Source organism: Mirounga angustirostris, unplaced genomic scaffold (assembly GCF_029215605.1).
Source record: "Mirounga angustirostris isolate CCGP_5_RB_7025 unplaced genomic scaffold, mMirAng1.0.hap1 SCAF_10, whole genome shotgun sequence".
In the NCBI taxonomy this organism is placed as follows: Eukaryota; Metazoa; Chordata; class Mammalia; order Carnivora; family Phocidae; genus Mirounga; species Mirounga angustirostris.
The window spans coordinates 21,654,311-21,668,334 of NW_026991718.1; the positions used below are offsets into that span (position 1 = coordinate 21,654,311).

The window sequence follows — 14,024 nt, forward strand, 5'->3', positions numbered from 1 at the left end:
ATCCTTCTTTATATTAGTTAAGAAGGATTAGAGATTCCCTTTAAGGGCAGTGAAATTTAGTGATTATGACATTCCCAAGTTGTGATAGTTGATTCATCTTCCTCCCTCCATAATAGACGTCTAATGGCAGAGCGAATTTATACCGCTCAGACTCAGCGTTTAGTTTTCGCAGATCAACGGGCTCACCCAGAATCTTTTCTTTCCACTTCTTCGAAGTCAATCCAAATTTTCCCCAAACATCTTTTCAAGGAAGCCTTTGATAAATCTGTTTGGATGCTAGATCTGGGTCCTATCAACTTTTGGTGAATAGTTTAATGCCTCTGATTCAGTTTTCTTGCATTTGTCAATTAGCATTGAATGATTTCAATTTCTTACGAGGATCAAACGAGTTATCTGTGAAAACCTCTTGCAAAGTTTTGGCAAATATCAGTGCTATGCAATTTCCAGAGTATATTCAGAAAAATTTTTAAGTTTTCTGAAGAATTGGTGTCCTGCGCAGTCTCGCCCCCCAAATAATGAAAGTGGGTGGGCGCTCCTCCCGGATTGAGGCTACGTCTTTCGCTCCTTTTGTCTTTCAGTCGGACCAGAACTGTCATGGCGCCTTCAAGAAGAGAGGGAAGGCCTTCCTTTCGCCCAGCAGAATCATCGGGGGCACCTGGGCTGGACGGAGGGATGGACAGAGAGACCAGCCCCAGTCGAGCCCGAACACACCGAAGGCTCCGACAGGTCTCCGCCGGACAGGCTCAAGGGGAGGAGACCGGCTTGAAGACTAGGCCACCGAGCGACCGTCTTCCCGGGGCACCGCCCATCTTGACCGCCTCATCCAATGGAAACCCAACGGCAGTGCGGCACCGCCCATCTGTTGGTCGGGACGCCGCGAGGGCGGGGCCCGCAGTTCGGTTGCGCTGCGGAGCGCAGCTGTGAGGGAGTCTCTCTGGTCCGCGGCCCCGAACCCGAGCTGGAGCTGAAGCGCAGGCTGCGGGGAGCGGAGTCAGGAGGTGAGCGCCGAGGGACATGAGCGGGAGGAAGGGGTTCGGCGAGAGGACGGAAAGGTCGGCCTCCGCGCCCCGGGGTGCTGGGACCCCGGCAGGCGGGTGTCTGGTGGCGGTTCTGCTCGCTCGGCGGCCCAGGCCCGGCCCGCCGGAGCCGAGGGGCCGCCCGGGCCCCACAGCTTCTGCCGGGCCTGCCCGTCCTGCCCTGAGTGGCGGCGACCCGGAATTCTGCCGGCGCGGGGCGCGAGGCCGGGGCGTTCGCGTCGAACTGGGGCTGACGAGAGGCGGGGCCGGCGGCGGGGGCGGTGGTGGCGGGCCCCGCGGCCTGCGGAAGCGCAGCGTCGGGGCCGCGCCTGCTGGCGGAGGCCGGCGCGCCGACTGCGCGGGGGCGTGGCCTGCGCCCCTGACGGCGCCGCGGGGCCGGCCTTTGATGAGGTGGCGGCCGCTGGCTCCCGGGCCTGCGGGACTGCAGGCGCTCCCTTGCCGACGGCGGGCGGGGCGACCTGTTGGAGCGTGAAGCCGTCCCCTGCGCTTGCTTGACGTCTGAGCGGACAGTCCTGTGGGTCCCGGAGGCCCTTTGGTCTGCTCGGGGTGAGGGTAGCTCAGAGGCCCGTGGCCTGCGAGCTGTCGCCGAGGAGTTGAAATGCAGAGGGGCTGCAGTCCAATAAATAAAAGTCTCCGAGAAAAACTTTGCGCGACGATCTACCTACACTGCTCAGAAGTGAACACACTATTCTCGGGGTTGCTGGAGGCGGCGAGGAGATTCCCTTGTAGGGACGTAAATGACCTTTTCCGTATGTGATCTCTTACACCTCTGAATGACCCTGAGATGAAAATCCCAGCGTTACAATGGTTTCTTCATCAGGAGGGGAAGTGCTGGGGGATCTTGGGCAGTGCCTTCATTTTGCCTGCTGGGGAAAGCTTGGGGAGGGAGAAGACAAGCACATTCCAAGGACATGTCTGTGACCGGTAAAGGTTTGGCTTCTTTTGTGGTGTTGTGTGGATTGTCTGCGCCCTGAGTCCAGACGTTTCCTTAGAGCCCATTGGTTACAGGCTTCCTGTATTAGAACTCCACTGGTATTTCCTATTGTAATCTAGCTGGAAATTTTACTTAGCTGTTCAGATTCAAGATGCATTCTATAAATATCTCTAGGAAGTAATCCATATGAACTTTCTTATTGTTTTCTTAGTTATTTTTCAGGGGAAGAAAAACGAAAATGATCTCTAACTCATTTTCTGGTAGATTACCAAGATATACAGATAGTAGCTTTCTTGGCTGGTTGAATAAACTCTGTGCTAGGCAGGACCTAGAAAATAACAGGGAAAGAATATCTTGCCAGATTTTCTCTGTAGTGTGTTGTGGTTCTCTGGTATTTACTCGAATGTCGTCAAATAAGAATCTCCTGATTTGGGTTGAACATAGTGTAGGCTGGGGGTGGAGATTGGCAGAAGTGGGTATCCAAGAGTTCTAAAATGAGGGCTTTTCGAAAGATTGGTGTTAGTCAGAGGCTTCTGTATTCTGAACTGACTTGGAGGAGGAAATCTATTTTCCAGAATGTCACTTTCATACTGGAGCCTTCCTTTGAGCCCAGCACGCACAGGTTTCAACTCCTTCACAGCCATTGTTCTTAGAGATTTGGAATAACATTCAGCGGTTGTCCTGTGACTGTCTGGACAAGTTAGTGACATTTAGCTTTTGAGAATTCTTTTTCTTCCAAGTAGCCATGTATCTTGAAAAAAATATTATACTATATAGTACTTTTTCCTGTAACTGCCATATCTTGAGTTATTTGTTCTTTTTTTAAAAATTTTTTCTTTTTAAGATTTTATCCATTTGAGAGAGGGAGAGCCCACCCGCATGGGGGGTGGGGCAGAGGGGGAAGCAGACTCCCCGCTGAGCAGGGAGCCAGACTCTGGGTTTGATCCCAGGACCCATGACCTGAGCCAAGACAGATGCTTAACCGACTGATCTACCCTGGTGCCCCTTGAGTTATTTGTTCTTGAGGGAATATCTCTGTCAGATCTAGTATCCCAGAGGGTGGCGCTTTGAGCCATGTGAATGAAATGAAAGCTGGAAGCTGGAAGTTCTATATCAGTTTAAATTTGTGGCTCCATGAATGTGGGCATCTCATTTAGTTTATTCACTAGTGTATCTCAAGTACCTAGCCCAGTGCTTAGCCTACAGTAAGTGCTTAATAAACATTTGTTGAATGAGTGAATGAAAAAAAATGTTGCTAACCAATACCCATTTGCACACTCACATCACAGGGAAGGTGAGATCATCAGGGATGAAGTCACTAACCACTGCCAGTCACCTGGGCCAAGGGTAGCCTCAGCATCGACTGGCAGACTTGATCTGTGTATAGGAGGGACAGATAGCAAATACCAGAATTCTAATGGAATAAATTAGCTGAGGGTTTCAGCTGGATAAATTCGCTGAGAGTACTACAATTCCAGCCTTAGGGCTGAATCAGTGGAACATTTTGGGGTCTGGGGTCATCTGTTCTGAACAGGGCCCATGTAGCTTAGTTCTTGAGCACAGTGTAAATAGAGGCAGGTGAGGATTCAAAGGGAAGGCTGTTGGGTGAGTATTGCTGAGAAGGAGTGGTGTCTGTCCCTGATTTGGCCGTTCATTTGGGCCTTACTAATGGGGGTTGTATTGTCATAAATCTTAGGTTTGCCACTCCTGGTCGGTCATCTTCAACCAAGATAAGTTACCTTCTCTAGATAAGAGAGTAGTTAATGTTTCTGTGTTCAGACAGGGTTAATTTGATTTTGGATTTAAAGGAAATAAGGGAGGGATATATTTTGTTTTCTTTTTAACCCCAGATGAGGTTATTAGGATTAAGCATGAAGCCCAACGTGGGGCTTGAACTCACCCAGGTGCCCCAGAATTAAATCTTTATGGATCTATCCTGACCCTTTCTGCCTTCTCCCTCCATCCTTGCCCCAACCAATGCAGGCCTGAGTGTTTGTTCCAGCATGTCGGAGGGGGAGTCCCAGACAGTAGTCAGCAGTGGCTCAGACCCAAAGGTAGAATCCTCATCCTCAGCTCCTGGCCTGACGTCAGTGTCACCTCCTGTGACCTCCACGACCTCAGCTGCTTCCCCAGAGGAAGAAGAAGAAAGTGAAGATGAGTCTGAGATCTTGGAAGAGTCACCATGTGGGCGGTGGCAGAAGAGGCGAGAAGAGGTAAGGTGGTTGTAGTGTCACTCTTGGGGGAGTGAATTCTAAGTGCAAAGTGGAAGGGGAAAGTCTCAAAGGGGCAGACCAAACTTTAACAGATCAGAGCCTAGGAGAGGATGATCATGTAGAGTATTAAAATGGAGGGTTTATAAGGCAACTTTAATAATTCCTTTCCATTTGAATTTCTTCTCAGGTGAATCAACGGAATGTACCAGGTATTGACAGTGCATACCTGGCCATGGATACAGAGGAGGGTGTAGAGGTTGTGTGGAATGAGGTCCAGTTCTCTGAACGCAAGAACTACAAGCTGCAGGAGGTAGGTAATGGTGAAAGGATGTAGCCTGTGGGGTGTTAGAATGCAGGTGTTATGAAACAAGACGAAACCAGAGAGGGAGACAAACCATAAGAGACTCTTAATCTTAGGAAACAAACTGAGGGTTGCTGGAGGGGAAGGGGTGGGAGGATGGGGTGGCTGGATGATGGACATTGGGGAGGGTATGTGTTGTGGTGAGTGCTATATAAGACTGATTGTTATATAAGACTGATGAATCACAGACCTGTACGCCTTAAATAATACATTATATGTTAATTAATTGAACTTAAGTAAAAAAAAAAGAATGCAGGTGTTAAAGAGGAATTGGTGTTGAGAAGCTGAGTAGGAGGAGAGTATGTTGGGATTAGATCATTTCTGGGGAGGGATAAGGAATGGCTTTTCAGGATTATAGTGATTTCTGAACCCTGTTATCCACTCTCTCCCCTGCTCTCAGGAAAAGGTCCGTGCTGTGTTTGATAATCTGATTCAGTTGGAACATCTCAACATTGTTAAGTTTCACAAGTATTGGGCTGACATTAAAGAGAACAAGGCCAGGGTAAGAACTTTTTCTTGAGTTTACCACAAAGAGACTAGCTACATTTATTCTTTTTACATTTAGAGATGAAAATAAGGTAGTTTTGAAACAAAACTGAAATCAGCTGTTGTGAAGATGAGAGTAGGGCTTTGTCTATGTCCTATGCCTTTTGTCTGGTGATGGATGGGGCAGAAATGAGGAAACTTTTGTTTCCTTCCCATAGCTCTTTTCTTTTTTTTAAAGATTTTATTTACTTGTCAGCACACAAGCAGGGGGAGCGGCAGGCAGAGGGAAAAGCAGGCTCCCCGCTGAGCAAGGACCCCCCCCCGACGCAGGACTCGATCCCAGGACCCTGGGATCATGACCTGAGCCAAAGGCAGACGCTTAACAGACTGAATCACCCAGGCATCCCTACTTCCCATAGCTCTTGTTGTTCAGTAGTTTTTTTCGTCCTATTAAATCTAAGGAAATAGTGCTAACAATAAAAGGGAAACTTAAAAAACCACCACCAGACTTCCAAATCTAATATATATCTGGTATACATGTCATCAGGTAGGGGATCATTTCTACTCTAAGGCCTTATTTGAGTGCTTTGTCTCTCCAGGTCATTTTTATCACAGAATACATGTCATCTGGGAGTCTTAAGCAGTTTCTGAAGAAGACCAAGAAGAACCACAAGACTATGAATGAAAAGGTATGGAGGGAGAGCAGACAAAGCTTTAGGCTGGTTTGGGGGTTTTAAAAAGATTATATTAATCATGAAGCTAATCGGGAAGGGATGGAGGAGAACTAGTTGGAGGGTTAAGAGAGGGGATTACTGCTGACCCTTTGATCAAACTGTTCCAGGCTTGGAAGCGCTGGTGCACGCAAATCCTCTCTGCCCTTAGGTAAGTAGGATCTGGTTAGTGTTTTTCCCCTATTTCCTGGTTTAGTTCCTCCAAACAGATTGTAGGGCACTACTCTATACTGTCCTATACTGTCAAGATTAGGCCCCTATTATCTTTTAAAGGGTCCATCCTAATGCCCTAACCACGATGCTATCTCCCACCTCTTTCTCCTAGTGCTTATCCAGCTATTTAACTCATGAGGCATAATGGAGATTCAGAGTGTGGGGATTATCTTTGTGGTGACCAGCAAGAGACCAGGCCCTTGCTCCTCTTAACCCTTGGGTTCCCCCTGCCCTTAATTTCCCAGTGGCCCCTCTAACAGCCCAGTGCCCCCACAGCTACCTGCACTCCTGTGACCCCCCCATCATCCATGGGAACCTGACCTGTGACACCATCTTCATCCAGCACAACGGACTCATCAAGATTGGCTCTGGTGAGGGGAGGGAGAGGTTCTGGGCAGGGGAGCCTCGGGAATTTGGGAACCATGGGGGTAAGGTGAAAGGAGTGGGGAGAGTAGAGCAAAATTCTGAGGTGTGGGCTGGTGGTAAGAGATAGGACTTTGCTAGGGGTAAGTAGGGGGTAGGATTGATCTTACACCTTTTTTGGAGGGAAGTGGATTAATCCAGAGATCTTTTTTTTTTTAAGATTTTATTTATTTATTTGAGAGAGAGAATGAGATAGAGAGCATGAGAGGGGGGAGGGTCAGAGAGAGAGGCAGACTCCCTGCTGAGCAGGGAGCCCGACGTGGGACTCGATCCCGGGACTCCAGGATCATGACCTGAGCCGAAGGCAGTCGCTTAACCAACTGAGCCACCCAGGGGCCCCAATCCAGAGATCTTGATAGGAGGTTGGAAAAGGGCAAGAGATGGGTCTGAGGTCTGACTTGAACCCCTGGGGCCAGACCCTACCAAAGGAGGTTCCAGGTTGTGCCTGCTGTGAGTGCTTTCATTTGCCGTGTATCTGTGTGCTGTGTATAACATTTCTGTGTGCTGTGTCTTTGTGTGATTTGTGTGTCCATTTGTCTGGGGCTTGGCTGCTCCATTGCTCACAACTTTTCTCTGTTTTCCTCCCTCCCGCTTACGGGCTGCTCTGTTCCCAACAGTCTTTCATAGGATTTTTGCTAATGGTGAGAGCTCCCTATTGCCCCATTGTGGGGCTCTGTTTGTGCTCCGTCTGCTCCCCTTTGCGGCTGCCCAGTGCATGCAGTCGTGGGAGCAAGCCCTGTTCCCCTACCTCCCCTGCCTAGTTATGCCTGCTTGGCTTCTCCCTACCAGCCCTCCACCTGCTTGCTCTTCCATAACTTGCTTGTTTCCTGTGGATTCTGCCTGGCTGGCCATTTATGTCCTGGATTCTTATTTCCCTTCATCATCAGGCTGGTTCCCTAAATCATACTGTGCTCCCAGACTCTCTGTGATTTGTTGTCATTGTTTACGATCTGAGTGAGTCCAAATTGGGCCCGGCCCTGGTTCCTCGTTAAGGCCTGTGGCAGCAATGTTGAGGAATAAGGGAGTAGAGCAGGAGTCTAAAATTTTGGTGGACTAAACATGAGACTGATTCAAGGGTATTGGTTCAACTTTGAGCTGTTTTTGAGTTTTAGTCAGCAAAGGTGGGTAAGAAGGAGGGTATCTAGTTGGTTGTACTGTTAATCCTTCTTACCTTTTTTATCCAAGTTTCCGAGATCTTTAATTGTCCCAGATTAGAAAGGGCTGCCTGTGTTTTTATGCTATTTGCAGGGTAGCTGAAAGAATTAGACCATACGTTTTCATGTGACAGGGATTAGATACTCCTGAGCTTTGGGGAAGGTGAGCAGATCACAAGCAAAAGTTTTTCCTTAGCCTCCATTGCTTCTTGGCCAGCCCAAGGTCCCTATATACCTATTAGTTTAGTGTGGAGTGTTTGTTGCTGCTGAATTAGGGACCTTAAATGAGAAGCAGTTGACCCAAGAAAGGGGAAGTAGGTGGTGGTCATGTTTAGTCTGTGGTTCAAGGTGGGAAAAGGACAGGTTTGCGCCTTGAGGGTTAGAGTCATCAGGAGAGAATTTGGCTTTTGGGGACCTCTCTCTGGAGTGAGACTATGCTTTGTTGATGGTGGTCAGATTGTGGGTATCTCCCCTACTCCCAGTGGCTCCTGACACTATCAACAATCATGTGAAGACTTGTCGGGAAGAGCAGAAGAATCTACACTTCTTTGCACCAGAGTATGGAGGTGAGGCACCAATTTCTCTGCCCTCTCCCTGTTCTCCAGGTTTCCACCTTATAACCCGAGGCCCAGAGGTAATAGAACTGAAACTTCTAGTTCTTTGCTGGCTTACAAAAAGTTTTTAAAAGGCATTTCTGCAACCCCTTACCCCCATCCTCTGATTCACCAAAGGCTTCTCTGTTTTCCCTAGAAGTCACTAATGTGACAACAGCAGTGGACATCTACTCCTTTGGCATGTGTGCACTGGAGGTGAGGAAACCACAAGCAGTGGTGTTGGAAAGGGGTCAAGTTAGAAGATGGAAGGGGGAAATGGAGGGAGGACAAGTAAGGTCTTGAGGGCGTGATTCTGGAGCACTGAAGTTCTGAAGTTTCTGCTGGTCTTTTCTGTTCCCTCTCACTGCAGATGGCAGTGCTGGAGATCCAGGGCAATGGAGAGTCCTCATATGTGCCACAGGAAGCTATCAGCAGTGCCATCCAGCTTCTAGAAGACCCATTACAGAGGGTAAGAATCTTCTGGATCACTCCCTGAACAGACTTTGAAATGTTCTTTAGGTTTTTCTTCCTTTTTACTTACTTGGAATATGCTGTCTTCTAAGAGCAAGAAAACAGAAAGCAGAAAGGACAGGCAAAAGCAGTGAATATTTGAATATTTCCCTAGGTGGTACCTGTGTTGTTTTTTGTATATATACACACACAGGTTAAGGGTTTAAGATGGGTAGTATTGGGGGTAAAGATTGTGTGTTAATTTAGGTGTGTCTACCTGGAGGTAAACTAATTTAATGGTTACCTCAGGTAATTGGTATATGGTCTCAGACAACCATCTTGATATTTTTAAACAGATTGACCAGTTTAAATTAAATCTGTCATTTGGGGTTTTATATTTACATAGTTTTACGTAGGGAAAGTGCCCTGAAATAACAAGCTAAGATTTAAAGGGTATAAGGTTATGAATCAGTATAGATAGACTACAGTAAGTAGAGGCTGGACAGGAAGGTTCAAACAAGGATAGTTTGTAACTCATTAGACAGTGTAATAGGGAGACTAGTGGGAAGTCCTGAGGCTGGTGTGGAGTAAATTTCTAGTTCATTGTTAGGTTGGGGCATTCGAGTGACAGATTAGGTATATGACCTTCTTGGCCTTCAGGTTTGTAAGGAGGAAAAGAAAAGCAGATTAATCATCATGGGACCTACGGGAGGTGGGAAGGGGGTGTGTGTGCGTGAGGAGGAAGCTTGGGGAAAGCCAGTGAACTTAATCAATGATTGTAGGAGACAAAGGAAATTGTGGTAGTTGGCTTGGGAAATAAAAAGATGGTGAATACTGTTGACCACAGCAGATAGGTTTGGGAACAGACAGGTAACTTTGGTGAGAGTCGGAGAGGAAGGAAGACCGTGAGTGGGCTGTTAAAGCACAGAAGTAGGAATAAGAAGTAGGAATATCAGGGGTGCCTGGGTCGCTCAGTTGGTTAAGCGACTGCCTTCGGCTCAGGTCATGATCCTGGGGTCCCAGGATCGAGTCCCACATCGGTCTCCCTGCTCAGCGGGGAGTCTGCTTCTCCCTCTGACCCTCCTCCCTCTCATGCTCTCTGTCTCTCATTCTCTCTCTCGCAAATAAATAAAAAAAAAAACTTAAAAAAAAAAAAAGTAGGAATATCAGGAAAAAGATATTTGGAAGTTTGAATAGTAAAAAAAAAAAAAAAGAGAGAAAGCTTGTGGTTGGAGAGTAGAAAAACAATTAAAACCAGAAAAACCATGAACAATACCTTTCATGTTAATACCTTAGAATCTTCAAAGCCCTTTCAGATACATGTAACAGTTTACTCCCTCAGCCAGTGCTGACCACCTAGTATGTATAAAGCCTGTCCTAAGTATGAGTGATGAAGTATCATGATGAACGCAGTGGTCTGGTTGCCAGATTCCCGCTCTACTTCCTCATTCCCTTTTGTAGGAGTTCATTCAAAAGTGCCTGCATTCTGAGCCTGCTCGCAGACCAACAGCCAGAGAACTTCTGTTCCACCCAGCACTGTTTGAAGTGCCCTCGCTCAAACTCCTTGCTGCCCACTGCATTGTGGGACACCAACGTGAGTCCCCTTGGCCCTGCTAGGAATTTTCTACCCTTCCGGAGCGTTAATAACTATCACTAGCAATGCTCTCTTTCCTTTTCCACTTCCAAAGGAATTCTTTACCCCCCAGGATCCCTGGGCCTTCTGGGACATTAATCTAACAACTTTCCATTTCATCATGCCCTCCAGACATGATCCCAGAGAATGCTCTGGAGGAGATCACCAAAAACATGGATACCAGTGCTGTACTGGCTGAAATTCCTGCAGGACCAGGAAGGGAACCAGTACAGACTTTGTGAGTAACTAACTGAGAGGGTCTGAAAGGGACAGATTTGTCACTACCACTGAGGGTTCTGTCAGCTGTCCATTCTTTGGGAATTGTTGAATCTGCTGTTTTGCTTATTTCCTTCCTTTCTCTTCTCCTGCAGGTACTCTCAGTCACCGGCTCTGGAATTGGATAAATTCCTTGAAGATGTCAGGTGAGAGAAGGGTGAGAGGAAAGGCGTGCTTGAAGAAGCAGGGTGGGTGTCCTGAGACATTCACAGAGCCCGTGTGACCTGTTTGATCTCGCTCTAGGAATGGGATCTACCCCTTGACAGCCTTTGGGCTACCTCGGCCCCAGCAGCCACAGCAGGAGGAGGTGACGTCACCTGTTGTGCCCCCCTCTGTCAAGACTCCAACACCTGAACCAGCTGAGGTGGAGACCCGCAAGGTGGGGCTAAGGGCTGTGCAGGTCTCTGTGGTCATGGTGGAAGGGAGAAGAGGACACATCAAATAAGGCTTTGTCCTTTAGAGAAAAGAATGTGTTTCTGGTTTCTAGCAAGCTTGTCCTGCAGGCTGGAAAGTCTTCTAGCTGTTCGGGGCTTTTTATTTCTTGGTAATACTGCTGTGGTGACCCTCTGCATCCCCTCTCCCTAGGTGGTGCTGATGCAGTGCAACATCGAGTCAGTGGAGGAGGGAGTCAAACACCACGTAAGGCTCAGGGCCAGGGCTGCAAAGGGCTGGGTGGCCGGGGGTGGAGAAGGGGAGCCTCATTTTCTGACTGTCCTCTTCTCCAGCTGACGCTTCTTCTGAAGCTGGAGGACAAACTCAACCGGCACCTGAGCTGTGACCTGATGCCAAGTGAGTCTCTCCTTTCCCTCCGAGGATGAGAGTCTCTGCGTCTTATCTGTGAGGGACATTCTTAGGGGTGGGGAAGAGGGTTACAGGGCAGCAACACATTGACGCACATAGAACAGATCGGTAGACGTGGCAGTTTCGCTTGTATCGTTCTTTCCCAGCTGGGCTGACCCGACGGGCTGTGGGCCCCTTACTCGCACACCGTGCTCACCGCCTCCCTTTTCTCTGTCAGATGAGAACATCCCGGAGTTGGCAGCTGAGCTGGTGCAGCTGGGCTTCATTAGCGAGGTGAGCTTTCTGCCTTCAGCCGCCCTGGCCGATCCATTCTCCTCTCGCCCGGTCTCACCCAGCTCTTCTCCCCCAGGCTGACCAGAGCCGACTGACTTCTCTGCTAGAGGAGACCCTGAACAAGTTCAATTTTGCCAGGAACAGCACCCTCAACTCAGCCGCTGTCACCGTCTCCTCTTAGAGCTCACTCGGGCCAGGCCCCTCATCAGAGCTGTGGCCGTCACTAGACGCGCAACAGCCTTCCTGCCCCCTCCCCCCAGTCAGTATTACCCTGTGAAGCCCCTTCTCTCCTTTATTATTCAGGAGGGCTTTGGGGCTCCCTGGTTCTGAGCATCACCCTCCCCCTTCCCCTTCTCTTCCTCCCCTCTGCACTTTGTTTACTTGTTTTGCACAGACGTGGGCCTGGGCCTTCTCAGCAGCCGCCTTCTAGTTGGGGGCTAGTAGCTGATCTGCCGGCTCCCGCCCAGCCTGTGTGGAAAGGAGGCCCACGGGCACTGGGGGAGCTGAAGTCTACAATCCCGCTGGGGCCGACGGGGTGGGAGAGAAGGGTGGTGCTGCAGTGGTGGCCCTGGGGGGCCATTCGATTCGCCTCAGTTGCTGCTGTAATAAAAGTCTACTTTTTGCTAAAAGCGTCGTGTGTGTGTGTGTGTGTGTATGTGTGCGCGCGCGCGCGCGCCTTCGCCGCCAGGGGGCGCGGGCTCGGAGCCCCGCCCGGGGCGCGCGCGGGGCTGGGCCTTCAGGTGGCGAGCGGGAGGGACTGGCCGGGAGAGCGGGGGCGGGGCCGGGGCCAGGTAGAGAGAGCTGCCCGGCGGCAGGCGCGGAGGGCCGCGATGGGGTGCTGCCGCCTCTACAGATTCGGTAATTTCCGGCCCCGGGCTCGGTCCCTTCCGTCCGCCGGCCACCCGCCCCACAGCCCCTGGTTCACCGGCGGGGGCGGCGGCCACGAGGGGCCCTCCGGTTCCTTTCCCGGCTCAGGCCTGCCCTTCCCCCCGTGCTTTGCAGACGCGGCCCGCGGCCCCCGGCGGCTTATGCGCGTGGGCCTCGCGCTGATCCTGGTAGGCCACGTGAACCTGCTCCTGGGGGCCGTGCTGCACGGCACAGTCCTGCGACACGTGGCCAATCCCCGCGGCGCCGTCACCCCGGAGTACACCACGGCCAATGTCATCTCCGTGGGCTCGGGGCTGCTGGTGAGCGCGGCGGGGGGCGGGGCCGCGGGCGTGGGGGAGGGGAGGCGGGACAGAGAGCGGCGCGGGCTTCAGTCTTTGTGTATTCCAGAGTGTTTCCGTGGGACTTGTGGCCCTCTTGGCATCCAGGAACCTTCTGCGCCCACGACTGGTGAGAGGGGATTTCTGGAGCTTTAATGAGGCTTGGGTCAGGGAAATGAGGACCCGACTCAGCTTCATCTTTAAGTGGGAGGAGGAGCCTCAAACAGAGAAACCAAGGTGCCTTATAGTGGGAGACAGCAGCCGGCGCGCCCAGCCGCTCACCCTGATCTTCTGCCCCTGCCAGCACTGGGCCTTGCTGGTGGTAGCTCTGGTGAACCTGCTCTTGTCCGCCGCCTGCTCCCTGGGCCTCCTCCTTGCTGTGTCACTCACTGTGGCCAACGGTGGCCGCCGTCTGATTGCTGACTGCCATCCAGGACTGCTGAATCCTTTGCTACCGCTGGACCAGGGCCCTGGACCATGGGCTGACTGCCCATTTGACCCCACAAGAATCTATGTGAGTGCGTGCTCTTCTCAGCCTTTTTGCAGTCTCCAGGGCCTTGGCCCTGGCCCTTTCAACCACCCCTACTTGTTTACTTCCTGTCCTGCTCCCTCTCAGTACCCCCTCCCCCTTTCCTCTTCGCCTTGTAGGATACAGCCTTGGCTCTCTGGATCCCGTCTTTGCTCATGTCTGCAGCGGAGGCAGCCCTGTCTGGTTACTGCTGTGTGGCTGCACTCACCCTGCGTGGGGCTGGGCCCTGCAGGAAGGAAGGGCTTCAGGAGCAGGTAAGGAAGAGGAACAGGAAGGGCTCATTCAATACAGACTGGCTGTGTTGAAAAAGTGCTGAACTATAATTCGGGGCAGGAGTACTAACTCCATCCTCCCCTACAGCTAGAGGAACTGACAGAGCTTGAACTTCCTAAGTGTAAAAGACAGGAAAATGAGCAGCTACTGGATCAAAATCAAGAAATGCAGGCATCCCAGAAAAGCTGGGCTTAGGACAGGTAATATGTGAGAATTGGGGCCAGGGAAAGGGTGGAGGCAGGGAACCACTCTTAGAACTGGGTCAAGTCCTTTGCCGTGCTGCTTGCCCTCTGACCCAGGTTCTCCGTTCTGTGGAGCAGGTGCTGATCCAGAGGCTCAGTTCACAACGGTGACATAAACCCCGAGATGACGTAAACAGTTGTAATAAAAGAACTCTTTTCTTCTACTTGATGATGATTCCTTTTCCGGGGAAAAGGGC

At 50.5% G+C, this 14,024-nt stretch overlaps 2 protein-coding genes across 2 annotated transcripts; both read left to right on the plus strand.

Annotated features, from left to right (window-relative positions):
• The first annotated feature begins 900 nt into the window (after positions 1 to 900).
• Positions 901 to 12,207, plus strand: NRBP1 (nuclear receptor binding protein 1). The gene is made up of 18 exons (XM_045884299.3): positions 901 to 998; positions 3,955 to 4,184; positions 4,372 to 4,494; positions 4,946 to 5,047; positions 5,631 to 5,720; positions 5,873 to 5,913; positions 6,252 to 6,346; positions 8,035 to 8,118; positions 8,303 to 8,361; positions 8,516 to 8,614; positions 10,057 to 10,189; positions 10,361 to 10,466; positions 10,600 to 10,650; positions 10,748 to 10,883; positions 11,090 to 11,143; positions 11,230 to 11,293; positions 11,523 to 11,578; positions 11,655 to 12,207. Exons 2-18 carry the CDS (start codon positions 3,975 to 3,977, stop codon positions 11,757 to 11,759), a joined length of 1,608 nt encoding a protein of 535 aa, XP_045740255.1. The 5' UTR covers positions 901 to 998; positions 3,955 to 3,974; the 3' UTR covers positions 11,760 to 12,207.
• Positions 12,208 to 12,284: 77 nt separating this feature from the next.
• KRTCAP3 (keratinocyte associated protein 3) lies at positions 12,285 to 13,991 on the plus strand. The gene is made up of 7 exons (XM_045884304.3): positions 12,285 to 12,436; positions 12,581 to 12,765; positions 12,854 to 12,913; positions 13,088 to 13,297; positions 13,432 to 13,566; positions 13,673 to 13,785; positions 13,906 to 13,991. Exons 1-6 carry the CDS (start codon positions 12,409 to 12,411, stop codon positions 13,778 to 13,780), a joined length of 726 nt encoding a protein of 241 aa, XP_045740260.1. The 5' UTR covers positions 12,285 to 12,408; the 3' UTR covers positions 13,781 to 13,785; positions 13,906 to 13,991.
• Positions 13,992 to 14,024: the final 33 nt, after the last annotated feature.